The sequence below is a fragment of the Galeopterus variegatus genome, unplaced genomic scaffold, assembly GCF_000696425.1.
Source record: "Galeopterus variegatus unplaced genomic scaffold, G_variegatus-3.0.2 Scaffold5357, whole genome shotgun sequence".
Taxonomy (NCBI): domain Eukaryota; kingdom Metazoa; phylum Chordata; class Mammalia; order Dermoptera; family Cynocephalidae; genus Galeopterus; species Galeopterus variegatus.
Genome location: NW_007731468.1, coordinates 52,383 through 73,186, shown reverse-complemented (window position 1 = coordinate 73,186; position 20,804 = coordinate 52,383). Strand labels below are relative to the sequence as shown.

Sequence of the window (20,804 nt, the reverse complement as noted above, 5' to 3'; positions counted from 1 at the left end):
CACACAGTTAATAGGCAGAGCTCAAGTTTCCACCTGGACGTGTCTGACACCTGCATGGGGACTGGAGTCCAGCAGATGTGGGTCCAGGTCCTGCTTGATGAGCCCTGTGTCCTTGAGGCACGTACTTATTCTGCATGAGGCCGGTACCTACTTTATGGGATTGTTAGAGGACTGTGTGAGCTAATGCACATTAAACCTCCAGCACAGGACATATGCACCATGAATGTTGGTTCACATCTCTTCTCCCACTTAATCCGCCAGTTTCCAATCCAAGGAATGGTTTTGGAGATGAGAGACATATTAAAGTGGTTAATACAAGCCATTTTTCACTCCCCTGGACTACCTCCAGTTCATTTTAATTTTCATCTCTCTCTCTCTAGTAGAGGATTGTGGAAAGAGTGCAGGCTGATGCGTTGGGAGCCTACATTCTGAGCTCTGGTTCTCCTGAGTTAGGGAGGAATATGGGGCTCCTTTTTATACCCCTAACATAAGTCTTATCTGAGCCCCCGTTGAGGTAACAAGAGAGGACAAATAAATCCGGCCACGTGAGAGCCTTTCCTCCCACCAAAGTCTTCTGTAGCCTCTGTGGGGTCTGACAATCACCATTTGCCCCAGGACAGCACCAAGTCCCCTTTTCTGTGCTGATTTGCACCAACTCTCAGCAGAGTTGCTACAGCTGGGGAGGCCTGGTAAAAGAGGGCATAGCTGTGGGATCCATTCAGCTGACATTTCTTGAGCATTATCCAGTGCTTGGCCACGTGCTAAGTGCTTCCCATATACAATTAACTGTTTCGATGACTATTTGGGTCTGTTTGTTCACTGTCAGTCCCCCTGCCACCTCTTCCTGAACCACCCCCCCCCCATAAAGTAGAATAAAAACTGGATGAGAAACAGGGTCTTTGTCTGTTTTGTTGCTGCAGCCCCCAAGTTCCTCAAAAATCGCCTTGCATAATGCAGGCACTCGGTAAGTCTTTCTTGAAAGAACGCATGTCGCACAGTGCGAAGGGAGGTAGCCCAAGACCTCCCAAGCCTGTGCCTGGAGAGCTCAGAGCCACTGCTTTCAACCAAAAAGGCTGGGAGTTGGAGAAAGCCAAGGAACAGCTGTCTTGTTGCTTTGTTAACACTTCGGCACACGGAGGGCTCTGTGCGAAGGGAGGTAGCCCAAGACCTCCCAAGCCTGTGCCTGGAGAGCTCAGAGCCACTGCTTCTCCACCAAAAAGGCTGGGAGTTGGAGAAAGCCAAGGAACAGCTGTCTTGTTGCTTTGTTAACACTTCGGCACACGGAGGGCTCTGGGATTGAAACTATTTTTCAACAAAGATGATGTCTTCCATTTCCAGTGTGAACACGGTATTCAATTCCCCACAGCCTTGAGTACAGGGAATCCACCTAAAAGGAGTTTACTCTAACATGAAATTGCAGCCTTTAAACTGATATCTCAAAGGATGGGGTTCATTTCAGCATCTTTTCTCTTTATTTGGGCAGCTTCTGAGACACTTAAGAATGGCTTTTTCTAAATTGGAGGTCCCCTCGGGTGGCCTCGGCTAAACAGCTACAGCTGCAGTGACTTTGATTTGAGAAATCCCCCTCGCTGTCTTTCCTGGCTGCTCAAGGAGAACGGGATTCGGTGGTGGCTACATCCTTCACATCTGAGGAGGGACAGGGCTGGAGCCAGCACACATTCCTTTCCTCCAATGGGTCAAAAAGGCCAGGGGAGCCAGAAGAAAAATGCTGCTCCCCAGAGGACAGAGTGGGGATGTACTGTTTTGATCCTCCATTTATTTTTCGATCAGCCTCATTTTTTCCTGATGTTAGATTCTCTCGCAGTGTCTGGTGATGGCTCACAGAGGAGATGTTTGTTTGTGGTATCCACCTGCCTTTCAATCCTGGCAGCCTTGGTGTTAGAACACAAGGAACCGTTTAGAGATGAAAGAGTTGGACATGGCTCCAGGTAACCTGAGAAAGTCAAGGATTTCTTCTGAAGCTACTTTTCCCTAGCCTCTGGGTCCCCAAAGTGTGGATGTCAGATGTGAGATAAGGACCCTGTTGTCCAGAGTGCAGAAGCATAGCACCGAGATGGTATGGTCACTTTAACATATCCTCCCTTAACAAAAGGGGAAACCAAGGCCCAGGTAGGTGCAAGGGTAATGGCCACATGGGGTGTATCAGTCAGGGTCATTGGTTACAAAGTAACAGAAATCAAATCTGGCTGAGTTCAGTTAAAGGGAATGGGTACAGTCAAGAGTAGGGGGTCACAATATCACAAGAAGCAGGACAGACAGGATGAGCAAGAACATATGAAATACAGGCACCAAGACAATGGCCACCACAGAAAGGCCTCAAGGCCACTGGATGAGCCAGCATCAGCTGTAGCAGTGACCAAAACCAGCCTTTCCTTCCTTTCTTCCTTCTAATATCCACCTGGTTGAGCCACAGTGGCCCTACAGAACAGAATTTGTGGAGGATTCAGCCACTTCAGCTTCAAAATGGGGATAACCACCAGAAATTAATCTCCCATCTAGCTCCATATAATAGAAGGGTAATTCCCTGGAAGAAGACTGCCATACTGCCATGCTACGGACTCAACAGATGCCAGGAAACTCTAAAGTGAGAAATACCCACTAGGTCAGGCTGTTCCCCATTCCCCATTCCTGCCGCAGGGTTCTCTCCTCTGTCACACTGGGCTGCTTTTATATGGGACCTGAGGTGCTGGGGGCAGGGTTTGCAGAATCTGCCTTCCCCTATGCACAGCATGACAGCCCATCAAACTGAAACTTCACCACTCAGGAGCTCTTCCTACCGAAATCCATTTGTTAACATTAATGTAGTCAAATGCTTTGTCGTCTACATGCTATAAGCCGCTTGGATGACGGAAGACTTAGCTCTCTGCAATGGTGGCAGTTCTTTTCAGCTCATCTATTTTCTGTTAGGGAGGCTTTCAAGGCACTTAATAATGGCTTTTCCTGAACTGGAGATGCTAAGTGGTACAAACACACTCAGTTGAGTCGAGAGGGGATGGTTTGGAAAGGATGCTTTGCACCTTACCTGTCTTCGGGGGACTGAAGGAGCCTCTGCAAATTAAAGGAAGGTTTGTAAGGGTGAGCTAGGCTGCCCCTTGATTCCTTGGCAGTATTTGATCTCCTTGTTGAGTGATGACAAATTGCAGATTCTCAAAGGATTTCTGTAGCTGTGCATTTCAACAGTCCACCCCACAAACGAGTTTCCCTCTCCCCACCTTTTCTTCAATTTATTTTTAGTTCTCCAAATCTGCTCTTTAACAGTTGAATGTGCCCTTCTGTGGTTACCAGTAAGTATCACTAGGGAAGACCAACAGGTGAGTGAAAGGAGAGCTGGCTAATGCAGATATCCAAGGATAGTGGAGCTCAAGCCTACGACAGGAGGAAATGGGTTCCTGCTTTAAACTAATGCAGATAAATTTAACTCCTCCCATGTTTTCAGGCTTTATTCTAAGCCTTGGGGACACAACAGAGACCAAAACATATCCAAAGTTTCTCATCTCAAGGAGTATACATCTTGATAGGGATGATATAAAATGAACACAGGAAAACCAAACAAGATTTCCATAGTGATAACGCAGCAACGACAATCTGCCCTGCGGTGGCCCACTTCCTTAAGGAAATCTAATTATTCTCTTGCAGCTTTGCCTTTCAGGGCACCCAATTCACCTCCTGCTACTCACTGACACTGTAGTTTGCACGGCTTTATAAGACACCGTGAAATATTAACAAATCAGCTTCCTCCTCAGCGACTGACGAAAGCTCTTCATTTGTACCCCAAGCCCTGGCAGGACAGCTGCTGCTGCCCAACAGGGAAGAAATTAGCTGAGAGAGAAACTGAGGCAGATGACAACTTGGCTTCAATCTCCTGCAGGAGGTACCAGTGGAGTAGTAGAGAGAGCATGGATTGTGCACTCAGAGACCAGGTAGAAACATGGAAACCTCTGTGAAGGTTAGCATTAAACAATTACCTCACCCAAGTACAGCACAGAATCATACATCCCTGCAGACAAAGCCATAGAGAGAAAGAACACATGGAGACCTAACACTTCCCCACAGCCCAACACTATGATGACCCTTGCCCACCTGGGTCAACCGTGGAAAGAACAGGGTGGAGCTCAATAGGCTGAATCCACCTAGTTGCAACCTAAAATGCCTTATCAAATGTGGAATCAACCAGATTCACTTTTTGCCACCAGGCATAATGGAGACGTAAAGGAGATGCCAAATGCAATGACAGATAAAGGAATAGGGTGGCACAGATGGTTTTGCACACTGGAGTTTGTAGACTGGAAATACACCCACAATGTTCATTAGCTGAAGTTGAACATGGTTTAACAAATATTTACAGGGTGATTGTTCAGAGACTAGTCCCAGGATCAGCAATGCTCTCATCTCCCAAATCCTGATAATAGGATGACCCCTCCCCCACTACTCCTCTCCTCTACCATGTTCCCTAGGTCACTGCACTCTGTCCTCCTTAGTGTCATTCAATCACACCCAGCATCCTTCCACCTCGGTGGCTTTGTACGGGCTGTCACCATGGTTTACTCATCCCTGCATTCACCCTGCTATCCACAGCCCCCTCATTCATGACATCAGCTCCTGTTACTTGGGGCTCACTTGGCCACTTTATTTAGATGACCACATGATGCATTATACATCTCTGGGCACTTGGTGGTTCATCTGCCTCCTCTTCCTCAAATGTGAGCTCCATGCAAGCAAGGACTATTGTCCCCTCATGATACATCACAGCACTGACCCATAGGAGGCACTCAACAAATACTTGAGTAATAAATGAGTAATTGTTCCAGGAGCCAAGTTCTCTGATGTTCACACTTTTCTTTCCTTCCACTAGTCAGGTTAATTTTAATTTCTACTCAAGAAGAGAGTAGGAATCTCTGCTTAGTGGGAGAGGAAGGCAGAAGCATCCTTTGAAGCTATCAGCCTTTCCAGAAGGGTTGAACCCATTCCAAGAGAAAAGTGAAAAGCAGAGCCTGTTGGAGACCTTCCAGGAGAGACACGCTCCAAGGTCCACTACGAAAACTTTGCATTTTCCAAATATCATAGAAGACAGAAGTTGGATTTGCTCCAAAAGCTGGCTATTGAATTTTTATGCCTGCTGAGCTCTACTAAATACATAATGAAGAGGCTGAATGAACTATGCAAAAGTATAATTTACAGTTAATTTTTGTAATTGATGAGTTGAGGGTCTCTGCAGTAGCACTAGCTGCTAAGATGAAAAAGCATAGCTGAGCTCTACTAAATACATAATGAAGAGGCTGAATGAACTATGCAAAAGTATAATTTACACTTAATTTTTGTAATTGATGAGTTGAGGGTCTCTGCAGTAGCACTAGCTGCTAAGATGAAAAAGCATGAGAGGGGATAAACAAAAGTTTTCACTTTTGAAATAGATGGCTTCCTCTACTCAGCATCCAACTCATTCATCCATTCACCCATCCATCAAGGATTTACCAAGCACCAGGTTTGTGCTGGGTAGGCACTGTGCGAGAGATACAGAAATGAATCATCATGGTCTATGGTGGGTCCCAGACCACCACAAGGAGTTCCCATGACCTGCTGTCAGCCCCCATTTATTTGGCTAAAGACACAGTGAGGACACTGACCCTCTTTTGTGTGGCCAAAGGATCCTGGGAGCCCTTGTCAGGGGCTTTCACTCAGAGGGGGCCTTGAAGACCCAGAAGCTTCAACAGTCTCTCTCCCCATCTCTCGAAGGTTCCATTTAGTTCATGGTTTTGTTCAGTTTGCCTGGGTCCCCCTCACAGTCCAGTTTCTTGTATTAACTGGATTAGCTGCCAACATTTACACAGCAGGAGATTTCCCATAAAGAGAATCCAGACTCCTGGTTTCTCCTGGAAAACAGAATTCCTGGCCTCATGGGGCCCAGCATTGCACCCTGGCTAGGATCAACGAGACCTGGGAAGCAGCTGCCCCCGCCCCAATGTGGCAAGGGATCTCTAGCCTGTCCTGTGCATAACACTCAGTGCACCTCACCTGTCCCTTTCACCTGCCCAGCTTGTCAAGGCATTTGAGGGTGTGGACCCTACCATCGATGGACTAGCCCTCTGCCTCTCTCTCCCCTAGTCAGCTCCAAGGAACTCAGCCCAAGGAGCAGGTCTCGGTTCTAGAGACTCCTCATTTTATTAACAAGCTTCAGAGAGTGGATTTTCTCTAGAATTTTTTAAGGATTTTTTTTATTCTATGAATATTTAGTTCTATTGCTGGGGATCAGCAGTGAACAAACCAATTTTTAAAACCCTGACTTTCATAGAGCTTACAATTTAGATGGGAGAGGCTGGGAAGAAGTCAATAAAAAGGATGAATAAGTAAACCAGGATGTCAGGTGGTGGTGAGTGCTATGGAAAAGAATACGCTGGGAGGACAGGAAGTTTAAGGTGAGGTGATGGCTCTAAATTTAAATAGGATGATGTGTGAGCCGAGATCTGCGGGAGGTTGAGGAAGTCTCCAGACATTTTGGGGAAGAGAATTCCAGGCAGAGGACTAAAGCAGGAATGTGCCTAGAGTTTTCTGGAAGTTTCAAGAAGGTAGTGGGGCCAGAGGAGCATGAGCAATGGAGAGAGGTAGACATGGTCTGTCTGAGGGGCAAGGGTGAGGGGCACAGATTACACTGGACCCTGCAGGCCATGGGAAGGACTTTGGCTTTAGCTCTGAGTGAGATAGAAAAGCGCCTGGAGGCTTAAGCCAGAGAAGTGAGTGGTCTGAGTTGTATTTCACCAGACTCACTCTGGCTGCTGTGTGGAAGAGCGATGTAGGGGGCAGGGGGTGTGTAAGAGCAGCAGTGGGGAGCCCAGTTAGGAGGCATCACAGTGACCCAGGTAAAAGATGATGGGGCCTGGGCCAGAGCAGCAGCCATAGAGGGGGAGGTAAGTCTTCAAATTCTGGATCTGTGCTGGAGGCAATGCCAACAGATTAGATGGGCATGAAAGAGAAAATTCAATAATGGCTCCAGGCAGTTAGGTGGGTTTACTCCTCACACAAAGGCTAAAGTGATAGCAATAGCCACCACCATTTATTGAACGTCAGCTGTGTGCCAGGCTCCTTAGGTGTGTCAGGTATGCACATTTATCTCCCTAAATATGCACGACACCCTGCAAGCCCAGAATGCATATCCCCATTTCATAGATGAGAAAACTGAGGTTTTTGAGAGCACAAGTCACATGAGTAATGTCTCAATGCTAGTATGTGGTTAAGCATGGGATTCGTACCCAGAGCTTTGACTCCAAAGCTTATGCTCACACTCTTTCACTATGCTGCAGCAAGGAAAATAAAACAGGCCTGAGTTGAGCCAAATGTAGGGGCAGAGATGGATGCAAATTTCATGCCTAGGAGGGACACTTAGATCAGGACCTGGAGAACTTGGGTAAAGTCTGTTTTTTTACCTGGTATCTTCAGCAAACCTCAAGACACCCTCCCTTAGAAAGATAAATACATGAAGTCCTGCCAGGTTATTAAATAGGAGAAATAATTGTAACAATTTTATGAGCTTCCACTGGGTGGATGGCTGCTGTTCAATGCACTAAGCTCTAATGTGTGTTATATCATTTATCCTTGCACCAGCCTCATGAGGTTGGCTTATCACAGGTCAAAAACTGATTCTTCTAGAAGTAATGTAAAGGTTCTTACACATCACTGCATATTAGAATTACCAGGGAATTTCTTTAGATTCCCAATATTGAAGCCCCACTACAGGCCCATGAAAGCAAGATCCCTGGGATGGGACCAGAATTGTTTAAAGCCCCACAATTAATTTCAATATGTCACCAAGGTTGAGAACTAGTGTGTTAAACAGCTTTTCCAAGGTCAGCCCTCCACTAAATAGCAAAATCAGAATTTAAACCCAAGTGTATCTGATTTCAGAGACCATGGTTGTAACATCTACCCAATACTGTCTCCACAAAGATGCTAGGAAGGAAAAAAACATTGAAAGTGAAAAGTTTGGTGATCACAGAGTGAAAACCCTTCTGTGTACAGCAGTAATTCTCAAACTTGGCAACACATTAAAATCACTTAAGCTTTAAAAATACTAATGTCTGAGTGTCACTTCTTAAGATTCTGATTCTGTTAGTTTAGGGTAGACCCAGGTATTAATACTTTTCCTTGTAGTTTCCCCAGGTGATTATAACATTCAGTCAGGATTAAGAGCCCCTGCTTTAGAGGATGGAGAGGCTCAGGTGACTTCCATAAGGGTTACAATTCTTTTAAGCAGCATCATTAACATTAATATGATTTGCAGTAAAGTACTATCTTCATCCTTCGATACATTTACCTGCTCCTACACATTTTTAGGCTTTGGAGACTGGGATAGAGAGAAGGAAATTGTTGTTTGTTTGTTTTCTGTAAGTCCAAACTCATAATCTAATCCAAATGTGCTTGGAAACAGGGCAACCTCCATAAGCATTGTTCCTCCCCACTGTCCTTCTTTATTATCCTGGACCCTGAATTCTGTCCTGTATACTAATTGCAGAGATCAGAAATGAAAGAGGTGACCCCATCTATAAAAGGCCAAATCCTTTTTCTCACTGCCCAGGAATATTGGATTAGGATGTGTTAGCTCAGCTCAGTCAATCATGTATCCTCAGCACTTTGAATGGGGGATTGATGGTGCAAAGATTCAAGGACAGTAGAAAGTTAGTTTGGCACCACCAGCTTTGTCCTCTCTAGAACTGATTTTGTCTGAGATTCTGCCATCGTAGCCTTCCTTTGTTCCCATCTATTCTCCATGTCTTTTTCTCCACTCTTCCTGGTAACTTTGAGGAAATTGTTAAAGTCCTTTTTCTTTGTCATTCGGCTCAAGGTGTTTCCTGTTTCTTGCTACGTGCAACTCCAACTGATAAGCCTCAGCACCGTGGAGAGCTCCCAGAGAGTACCGGAGCACTGGTGTTGACGTTGGGGTCAATGGGACTTTCTAATAAAGCCTTTCCCAGAGGGGAAGTATGTGTCCTTGCCTTCATGAAATACTCATGAAGTAGAATGAATAAAACAGCGCCTGGGTCAAATGATTCTCTTCTCCTGGAGCAGCTTTCCTATTATAAGGTTGATTTCTTCATTTTGTTAGTCTCTTTTCTTTCTGCAGGCACTAAGCTGTCAAAGTCAGTGGCTGACTTTGGAGTTAAAATCCCTTGCCCCCCGTAGTGGGGAGGCAAAGTCCTTTTAGCTCTATAACACATCCCCAGACTCCATTTTCTTACCTGATAGAATTCAATAGCTAAGAGGTTTGGTAAATTGAGTTTCTAGTGGTCTAAACTTTATTGCGACTATTGGGGGAATTTATATGCTTTTGAGTAAGAGCTTTTTAAGCCAATTTTGAAAATTTCTTTCTAGAGTTACTGCAATACATCTATGCTATTGATTTAGCAAGTGATGGTTCTTGGTTGCTCTCTGGAGTCACTTAAGTGTTTAAATTCTTCACTTTATTACTTCAACAGCATCACAAGCCCCATATGAGCTGGTGTGGAGGGCTGTTGGCCCCCTCAAGGCAAAGTCTTAGCAAAGATTTCAGTCTGCTCAGACACAGTGGAAAGGCACTGACTACAGACAGAATTGCAGACAGATTGCTTCTTTTCCTGATCTCCATCTGTCAGCATAATGTGCATCGTGGCATTGTGTCTGACAGAGATAGGTACTTAGTAAATGCAGTGTATACAAATCGTAATGATCCCAATGAATGGCAGAGTCCAAATCACTACTGTGTCTTGTTCTCAGGGAGCTCCTGAGAACTCAGCCATAAAAGAATGTGTCTTAATGGTGGCTTTATAGGCAGTCAACCCTAAAGTCACTGAGCATAAACTTGGAGTCAAGTCCTGCCAAAAGCTGGGGCAGCTAACATGCATTTATGCTTCCTGATGCCAACCTCTTTTCTAAGTGCTTTACACTTATTTGTTCATATCACCTCTATGAAATGGGAGGAATTACCAACCTCATCTTACAAATAGGAAAAATGAGGCAGAATTGGCCACCACCATCCAGCCAATAACTAGAGAAGCCATGATTTCAACTCTGGAAGTCTGGAATTCCCACAGCATGTGTTCTGACACTCACTGTGTTCCACGTAAAGAGCCATGGGTTATAGTCTTATATTCTTATATTCTTATTCTTATATTCTAACCCCTAAGTTCCTCTCTCCCTCCATCCCTCTCTCATCTCCTTCCTTCCCTCTTTTCTCCTTCATTCTACTTCTTCTTTCATTTCTTTTCTTTTTTGTTCTCTGAATGAAATGCTTCTTGGAGGCCCAATATTTACAACAGAGCAGATTGGAGCTGCTCTCACTGGGGGGCAGGGCTGGTGTTAGGGACTGTCTCCAACCCCATGGCCATCACTGTCTCACCCCCTTGGTGTATGAAGGAAAAGGAGACCACACTGCATCATCATGAGGACATGCATCTTCCACCTCAGTCCTGGCACTTCTATGACATACTTCCTCCTGAACATACACGTTCTGGAGGGAACTGTTTTTCTAAGCCAGAGATGGCAAACTGAGAGCCAGCAGAGATGTTGTCTGAGCTACATCATGGCTAAAAGGTTCTTATATGTAAAAATCCATGGATTTTAGAGAAAAACCTAGATTCCCAAGTTCTCCAGAAAAAATATTTCCAGCACCACTGGCCTGCCTTCCCGTAAGGCAGCTGTCAGCAGGAAGGAAGTAGGGATGAACCACAGGCACCAAAGAGCTCTCTCCACTCACCTCCTCAAAAGTATCAAGTTTCAAAATACAGTTTCACTCCCTTTAATTTAGATATAGCACACTATACACTTTTTAGAGATGAAGATGACAAAGCCTGTGTGGGGATGAAGGAGGGGTAGGAAGTGACATGAATGTACAAAAGTTAACAAATAAGGGAGTTGATTCTCTCTCTTCCCAAAGGAATTCCTTGTCTTGAGTCAGAATGTTTAATCCTGAAGTTCCCTGGGGACTCATTTCTCAGTCAGGTCAGCTTTGTCTGGCCTTTTCTCTCACACACATTAGAGGGATCCCTACGGACACAGGGTAGTTTCTGCTCTTCATCTGAGGTCTCCAGCTCCCTGAGAAACTGATGTCAACGTTCTGAACAGTCACATGCCCGCGATGCACCAGAGAGCTTTCCCTGGTCACTCTGCACAGCTCTTGGAAAGCTGGAGTTTTCCTCCAATTGTGAAATTTGTGGGGTTTGTTTTGTTTTGTTTTCTATTTTGAAACAACGATTAAGTTAGTTGGCTCATAAGTGTGGGAGTCTGAGAGGGTTGCTGCAAAATGTTTCAAATGGGCTCCTGCTGAGTTATTCCTTTCTATCGTTGGTGGAAGATAAAACACATTTCCTGGCTGCAGAGGTACAAAAGAGTCTCTGCTCTGGCACTTTTGTAAAATGGGAGCCTTAATAACCACCTTGAGGTTTTTTGGGAGATTTGGAGTAATGTATGTATGGAACCTAGTCTGGTGCCTGGTACATAGTGTTTCATAAACAATAGCATGTTAATTTCATTCTTACCTTAACTGGTGCAAACACCTCAGGGAGGTAACCCCATTTTTCACAAAAATCATATAGCACCATGTCTTTCAAAGCCAGAAAGAAAAATACCCCTTCTCTTTTATCTTGTCCAGTGTAATGCTATTCTTAATCCCCTCTTTAGCATAATTGCCATAGAGGAGGACGCAGCTGGAGTATGAGACATTGCGCTGGCCTCTTTTGCACGCCAGTTTCTTCCCTGTACAATGGGAATGCCATTATTTCAATCTGCTAGATAATGCAAGTTAGTCTTAGACAATGTGAGCTGTTGAGATGCTCATAAAAGAATTTTGTAAGACAGAGAAGACCGGTGTATGTTGAATGCCCATTGCAAACTCTGCAGCATCATGCCATTTCAGGCATCTCTTTAGGACTAAGAGGAAACCATTGGATGGTTGGATTCTTGCCCCTTTCAGGAGTAAAGGGAGTGAATATTTTGCTGAGTAGAGTCAATCAAGAAGCCAAGCAGCTATCGGATATCTCCAATGGGCCTAACTGTACCCAGCTCTGTTGCAGATAACTAGGTGCCAAGTCCAGGTGTTCTTGCTTAAAGGACAGGATTAAGCCTCCTGAAATGAAAGAGAGTGTGTGGCCCAGTGAGGAGAGAGGCTGGCTCAGAGTACACTGGGAGAATTTCCTGAATGTTCAGTTGAGCAGGCTCAGATCCTGGTGGGCTTTGGCTGTTGGACCAGAAACACACTTCTTAGTTTGGAGATGCTCCAGACTGCAGATGCCTCTCCATCGTTTTCCAAGACCAGTAATTCACTCTTGAGATTTGCAGCCCATTTCTTGATATTCCAGACCTTGGATTTATTTTTCCTCCTAGTGAGATCTCTAGTATCTCATAAATCATGATTCTCTGGGCCCCACTTTTCACCCAGAGAACTTAAGGAAGATTCACAGTCTCAGTGCTTTGGTTGGGGTAGTAACCTTCATGTTACTTCTTGCCCCAGACATGGAGTGGGGCTAAGAGTGAAGGGTGGAGAATTAGCATTCTGGCTATTGAGCCAGCCCTAAAGTTTGAGCGGGTACATCTGTAACTGATTAACACCCCAGTAAAGGGAAGGGTTTCCCCATCAATCTCCACATTGGTACCAACACATGTTTGGGATGCAGTTCTTAAGCATATCTGGTGTTTCTTTCTTGACGTACTATGAAAAATCTCCTTCAATTTGCCAGAAAACATGTAGCCTTCTGGGGATGCCAGCCTGAGATACTGCTCACTGTTGACCACTTACAGCATCCTGAGCATGTGGGAGAGGGACACTGGGGGCACCTGAGGCTGGCTATCAGGGCTCACCAGAACCTTGGCCCAACCTACAAACTCAGCTTTATGTCTGGAACGCCCTTCCTTCTTATTCTACTAGTTTCAGTTCTACTGACTCAACAGCTCTAGAAGTCCTGACCAACTTCCCCTTCTCTGGCCTCCTACAGCAGGTACTGGCACACTTTATTTGTGAAGGTCTAAATAGTAAATATTTTCAGTTTTGCGGGCTATGCATTGCTTGATGCAGTTATTCAGCCATGCTCTTGCAACACAAAAGCATCCATAGACAAAACGTAAACAAATGAGCAGGTCTGGGATTCAATAAAATGTTATTTACAAACACAGACAGCTGGCTGGGTTTGGTTCACAGGACACAGTTTGCTGTTTCCTGTCCTACAGAAACTCTTCTGGTGCCTTGGAATGTTGTATTTGACCTCCAGCTATCTTAGGGGAGGATGCTGTAAAGGCATCAAACTAAAACATAGGAGGTGCTACATTTCATGTTGACTCTGCACTAACTAGCTGCGTGGTTGAGGGCAAGCCGTTTTCCCTCTCTGGACTTTTATTTCATCATCTAAAAAATGAAGAATTTGGACTGTCAGTAGCTCCCGAAGTTCACTGGGACAAGCTTGTGGAAAATACATATATCTGGGCCCACTTCAAAGGTACGGTATTGGTCAGAATTCCTAAGTGCAGACAACAGCGTCCCTCTGGCTAAGCAGTCTGAGGCAGAGGAGTCTTTGTTAGAGGATATTAGGCAATTCAAAGATTCTCTAGGAGAGGCATTGAGTTGAATTTATTTACTACACAGCCAGGGACAGGGCAGCCAGAGAAGACACAGACAAGAAAAACATCCAACAGAGAACTCCTGGAGTAGGAACACCACTGCCAGCTGCTTGGTGTGATGATATGAGGACCTGTATGCCAGGAGCACCCCACAGCTGCCCCAGAAATACCAGGACTACTGTGCCCCTAGGAAACCACAACTCCCTTCATAAACCACTTCTACATCTATGCCCCAGATGAGAGGGTCAGCCTGGTGGCAATTCTGCTTCAATTCAGCATCTACTGGCAAGGGAGCCTGAGAATGCCGTGTATGCTGCAAGCCCCGACAGTGGAGGGGAATCAGCTACGAGGGGGTTGAAGGTGACAGTGAGTGAGCGGCCCACAGCCTCTGCCACACCCTGAAATTGAACGCACTGGGGGTTCGTTTTGTTCAAAGGTCATTGAGTTCATACTGCAAGTATGACAAGCTGGATTAACTCTTTATCTGAAGAGGTGGTAAAACCCAATCCAAGGGCATAATCAATACATGTACTGATTAATGCTCAGTGTTTAAGACTCTGCCCAGATCCTTGATGTGTGGATGTTTCACTGTCCCAGCTGCCCAGGAACTAACTTGTAGCTGGTTTGCATCCCAGGTGCCCCACAAAACCCTGAGCTGTCCCTGAAAGGCATTTCCTTTGTCCTTATATTCTGGGTACAATTGCAGGAGATGGGCAGAGAGAGAGAGAAGAATCCTCTGAAAAAAGTCCGCTTAAAGCCTTTTTCTCTTGCTCCTTTCCAGAAGCAGCAGTTTATTCAATGAGGTTGTGCAGATGAACTTTGAAATAGCCAGCTTCAGCAGCCTCTCGGGGACTCAGCCCATCACATGGCAGGTGGAATACCCACGGAAAGGGACCACAGACATCGCTGTGTCTGAGATCTTCATCAGCCAGAAGGACCTGGTGGGCATCGTGCCCTTAGCTATGGTAAGACTTGTATTCTCATGCGTGCTCCTGTGTTCAGCTGCCCGACTGCATTCTTAGTTCTTCCTTATCTTTCCCAGGATGTTTGCCGCCACTGTTTTATGGGACATTCACTCTAAGAGTTCCCCATCTTCCCCACCCTGGAAGTCATGCTATGTCATTAGCCTAGCCTTTCTCAACTTTCATTATGCTCAACACCCTTGTGATATGTGCTTTATCCCCACGCCAAATTTATTGTTACTAACTTACTTTTTCTTCATTCAGACTATTCCGGCTCTTTTTTCTGTCCTTTTTTTATAAGGAAACCTCAGGCTATTATGTGTATTAGTCAGGATGGGCTACACTATGCAGAGGCCACAAACAACCCAAGATCTCAGGGGCCTTACACAACAAAAATTTTCTTCTTAATTCTACATGGTTTAAATAGTAGGCGGCTCTGTTCCAAGCAGTCCTTCAGAGACCCAGACTGATGGAGGCATCTTGTAGCTGTAATATCAGGAACACATGGTCTTCTTGGTTGCCAGAACCAAAGCACAGACAGTGGGAAGGTCTCAGGCAATCTCTTCTAAGCAAAGGCCTAGAAGTGATATGTGACACTTCTCTGTATAGCCTGTTGGCCAGCAGGAGCCCTGTCGCCCCATCAAATTGCAAGGGGGCTGGGGAACACGGGGACAGAGGATGAGTTGGGTGAATACCACCATCTCTGCTCACTGCAGGAGAAAGCAAACCTACCTCATCAATGCACACAGAACATAACTGTTAAAGCAAATACCATCTACCCAGACCCGTGTTACTCACTTCCAGCTGGACCCTGTGGAGTTGGAATGAGAAAGAGAGAAAGAGAACAGTGAGAGGTCAGGACTGATGTCTCCCACCCAAAATCTGCCATGCCCAGGCACTGTTCCCCAGACCATGCCTATGTGCACACACAGCATGAAGAGCTGCTGCTAGAAGATACAAAGAGGATGGAGGTTCGGGACACATGATGAATATTTTGATGTGTGGCTACCAGAATTCTCCCTCACAGATAAAGCCTGGCAGAGGTATTCCAAAATTAATTCCTGGCCAGCTTAGGAATAACCAGGCTTTATTGCCACAAGGTTGAAAAATATATCAACTAGAACTTTTCAGGTTGCATGTGACAAAAACCCCAGCCCAAATTGACTTAAGCACAAAAAAAATTTACTGGCTTATGGACTCAAAGTCCGGGATTCATCCTGGCTTCATAGACACCTGCCTGGGACTCAAACTCTCACCAGGATGCAGTTTGACCCTTGTCTCCTGTCTTCCCCTTAGTTTACTCATGATGCCAACTAGGCAGTCAAGCTCCTGCCAAACAGTTCAAGCATCAAGCCCAGGAAGAGCACCTGCCTCATTTCCAGAAACTCCTGCAAAGGTCTCATAGCCACCTGCTGGCTCTGATTGGGTCATGTGGCCTATGCAAAACAATCTGTGGCAGGGGTGTAACACCCCAAGTTTGGGATGGACTAGAACAGACACTGTTGATGCACCCCCATGTTCCCTTGCCTACCACCCAGTACANACAGAGGATGAGTTGGGTGAATACCACCATCTCTGCTCACTGCAGGAGAAAGCAAACCTACATCATCAATGCACACAGAACATAACTGTTAAAGCAAATACCATCTACCCAGACCCGTGATACTCACTTCCAGCTGGACTCTGTGGAGTTGGAATGAGAAACAGAGAAAGAGAACAGTGAGAGGTCAGGACTGATGTCTCCCACCCACAATCTGCCATGCCCAGGCACTGTTCCCCAGGCCATGCCTATGTGCACACACAGCGTGAAGAGCTGCTGCTAGAAGATACAAAGAGGATGGAGGTTCGGGACACATGAAGAATATTTTGATGTGTGGCTACCAGAATTCTCCCTCACAGATAAAGCCTGGCAGAGGTATTCCAAAATTAATTCCTGGCCAGCTTAGGAATAACCAGGCTTTATTGCCACAAGGTTGAAAAATATATCAACTAGAACTTTTCAGGTTGCATGTGACAAAAACCCCAGCCCAAATTGACTTAAGCACAAAAAAAATTTACTGGCTTATGGACTCAAAGTCCGGGATTCATCCTGGCTTCATAGACACCTGCCTGGGACTCAAACTCTCACCAGGATGCAGTTTGACCCTTGTCTCCTGTCTTCCCCTTAGTTTACTCATGATGCCAACTAGGCAGTCAAGCTCCTGCCAAACAGTTCAAGCATCAAGCCCAGGAAGAGCACCTGCCTCATTTCCAGAAACTCCTGCAAAGGTCTCATAGCCACCTGCTGGCTCTGATTGGGTCATGTGGCCTATGCAAAACAATCTGTGGCAGGGGTGTAACACCCCAAGTTTGGGATGGACTAGAACAGACACTGTTGATGCACCCCCATGTTCCCTTGCCTACCACCCAGTACACGGCTGCCTGGCTTCCACCTAAAGCTCAGCACATTTTTGCCCAAGAGTTTTGTTTTGCTTCTAATGCCTTCTTTTCCACCTGCAAAGTAGGACGAAAGCATCGTGGAATTAATGTAGTGCCATCTAAGAAGTGCTCTCAATCAGTGACTCACTGGAGTTGGCACATAAATATCCCAGTTCCTTTGCCCTTCCTATGGGTTAACTCTGAAGTATGTGTCTATGCTGACTCCCTAAATTTCCACAGTGATCTTAAACTCTAGTCACCTACAGCGGTCACTTGCTGGCTAATTCACCATTTGCTGTGTGCTCTCCACCTGTCTCAGTGAAGTTGCCTGAGTGAAATTCTTGTCTTATGGCATACTTTTTGAGAAACCCAAACTAAAACATGGGAGGTTTCCAAAAGGATATTTCAAGGTGATTTCACTAGAAAAGGTGAGAATGGACAATGAGCAGCAAACATAACAGATGGTCCCTCTAAATACCAGACAAGGAAGGAGATTTAAATGCCTCATCCAAGTAATGAAGCCACTCTATACAACAAGGATCAGCAGACTACTTACTATCCGGCTGCCTGGCTTCCACCTAAAGCTCAGCACATTTTTGCCCAAGAGTTTTGTTTTGCTTCTAATGCCCTCTTTTCCACCTGCAAAGTAGGATGAAAGCATCGTGGAATTAATGTAGTGCCATCTAAGAAGTGCTCTCAATCAGTGACTCACTGGAGTTGGCACATAAATATCCCAGTTCCTTTGCCCTTCCTATGGGTTAACTCTGAAGTATGTGTCTATGCTGACTCCCTAAATTTCCACAGTGATCTTAAACTCTAGTCACCTACAGCGGTCACTTGCTGGCTAATTCACCATTTGCTGTGTGCTCTCCACCTGTCTCAGTGAAGTTGCCTGAGTGAAATTCTTGTCTTATGGCATACTTTTTGAGAAACCCAAACTAAAACATGGGAGGTTTCCAAAAGGATATTTCAAGGTGATTTCACTAGAAAAGGTGAGAATGGACAATGAGCAGCAAACATAACAGATGGTCCCTCTAAATACCAGACAAGGAAGGAGATTTAAATGCCTCATCCAAGTAATGAAGCCACTCTATACAACAAGGATCAGCAGACTACTATCCTGGGGCCGAATACAGCCTATGCCTTATTTTGTAAGTAAAGTTTTATTGGAACACAGCCAAATCCATTTATTTATGAATTGTCCACGCTGCAGAGAAAGAGCTGAGTAATTGTAACAGATACTGTATGGCCCTCAAAGCCTGAAATTTTTATTGTCAGCCCTTTTCAGAAAAAAACTTACCAACCTCTGCTGTAGAAGAACTAAAAGAGCATTTCTCAACCCTGGCTGTACATCTGAATCATCTAGGAAGGCTTTAGAAATTATTGTTGTTATGGACGAGCTTGGAAAAAATCATGTTAAGTGAAATAAGCCAGGCACAGAGGGAAAAATATTGCATGTCCTCACTCATAAATGGGAGATATAAGAGAAGAAGGAAAGACCGCAATGGTGTGTTGGACCTGCAGAGGGAGAGAACATACCTAGCATTGCGGAGGGTGCTGAGGGGGTGAGGAAAGGAGGTCAGGGAGTAATTGGGTGGGACACAGGGAATTGCAATCTGTGGCCTTGGGCATGCTGATAATATTGATCTGTTCATCACGTCTTGGGCACAGGTGGTGATGGTCAGCTTTGTACCCCATGAATATGCATAATCAGTTAAAAAAATCTGTTCATCACATCTTGGGCACAGGTGGTGATGGTCAGCTTTGTACCCCATGAATATGCATAATCAGTTAAAAAATTACTGTTGTTGGGACTCCAACCCTGGCAGATCACAGGAGGATTGCCAGAGGTGGATGCTGAGCACCCGTTATTTGTAGAAGCTCCCCAACTGATTCAGTGTGCAGCCAGGTTTGGAAGCTCCTGAGTTCAGGAGCTCCTGGAAGCAGCCAGGTTTGGAAGCTCCTTCCAAACGGTCAGTTTTGCCACCTTTCTGCCTTCTCGGCTCCTTCCTGGTCCCCACCCCATGCCTAAGATGGACACCTATCTTCTCATCTCCTCTTTTCCAAGGGTGGTGGGGATCATTCAGCACTGGGCTCTCCAAGGCAGTCAGTGGGCTGCAAGGTCAACCTGAAATGTACAAAGTAGATGAATCCTACTGGAACTGAGTAGCACAGTGCTCTCTACCCAACTTATGATGTGGTTACTCTATATTACTATCAGTAATCTGCATTGATGAGAACTTGTAAGCAAACATGCTACTTGCCTGAATGACATTATGGGTTATAGAGTATAGATGAGTCAGGATTCTCTAGAGTATGAAGGCTACAAACCATTGATTAGATGCATATTCTCATTTAGGAGATCTGGGTTGGGTAGTTTTAAGAGCTTCTAAATTATGCCAGTGCAGCTGCATAACTGCCAACCACACTGTGATTGCCAAGGATCCCGGGTGTGAATGATATCATCTCTTTCTTTTTTCTTTCTTTTAGAAGTCTCTTTCTTTCTCGCCCTAAGTCCCCCTTTGTTAGAGTCACAAGGTGGCCCCAGGTAGTGCCATACTGGTATCTTCACAGTATCATGTCCAGCAACAAAAGAGTAAAAGCCTTGTTGCCAATCACTCGAGCACACCCCTGGGAATGACTTTGATTAAAATTGATTGCGACTGACTGGTTAGCTCACTTCATTAGAGCACAGTACTGATAACACCACAGTCAAGAATTCAGATCCTTGTACCAGCCAGCCACAAAATAACTAACTAACTAAATAAATAAATAGATATTAAAATAATAAAATAAAGCTGATTGGCTTGGCATGGGTCATGTGCTCAATCTGAAGTCCATCACTGAAATCAAAAGGATATGTGACTCTGCTTGGCCAGACCTAGGGAACAGGTCACTTGGGACAGGTGTGGAATCAGACTGAGGGNAAGAATTCAGATCCTTGTACCAGCCAGCCACAAAATAACTAACTAACTAAATAAATAAATAAATATTAAAATAATAAAATAAAGCTGATTGGCTTGGCATGGGTCATGTGCTCAATCTGAAGTCCATCACTGAAGTCAAAAGGATATGTGGCTCTGCTTGGCCAGACCTAGGGAACAGGTCACTTGGGACAGGTGTGGAATCAGACTGAGGGCCAGTGGGTGAGGTGCATCATGGGAAAATCTGGCTTTCATGGAAAAAAGGAAGAAAGGACACTGGTCAGACAAAAACAACAGATGCCCACCCCAGAAGGAATCATCTCCTGCAAGGACGTGTAAACACTTTGAGGTAGAGAATGATGCCTTTTGCCTTTTCATGTCCTGGAACAGGGATCAGCAAACTACAGCCCATGAGCCGCGTCCGATCTGCCTCCTGTTTTTGTACACCACACAGCTAAGAATGGTTTTAACATTTTTGAATGTCTACATTTTAAATGGTTATGTATAGCTATTTAATGCTCAGTTTTGCTCCTTGGCTGGGAAACAGTAAAATATTTACTACGTGTTCCCTTTAGAGAGAAAGTTTGTCCTACAGCACACATCAACATCAGTTCTAGGGTATAAGTTCCCATCCTACCTATTTCAAATGGATAAGGCATTCAAATACATTAAAAAAGTAAAACCGTTATAAGGATATGAGATATTATTATGGCCCATTTTCAAAGGAACACTGAGAGTCCTTGAAGCAATATATTATTATTATTATGGCTATTGTGTTTTTGTAATGCCTTTAAGGTAAAATGAAAAGACTGCTAATGTTTGTACCCAGAATCCTTTTGTTTGCAAGGAAATGCAAGTGAATTCAAACTGGCTTCATCCAAAGGTCATTGATTGACAAGCATCTCTG

At 45.0% G+C, this 20,804-nt stretch overlaps 1 protein-coding gene across 1 annotated transcript in view; it reads left to right on the top strand.

Moving 5' to 3' along the window:
* The window catches only part of LOC103604711 (transmembrane protein 132C-like), a gene marked incomplete at its 3' end in the record, with an annotated part of 225,599 nt that overhangs the window by 155,621 nt on the left and 49,174 nt on the right, over positions 1-20,804 (top strand). The window contains exon 4 of the mRNA XM_008589287.1: positions 14,375-14,558. Coding sequence (XP_008587509.1) covers positions 14,375-14,558 — 184 coding nt within the window. The remainder of the gene's footprint in view (positions 1-14,374; positions 14,559-20,804) is intronic.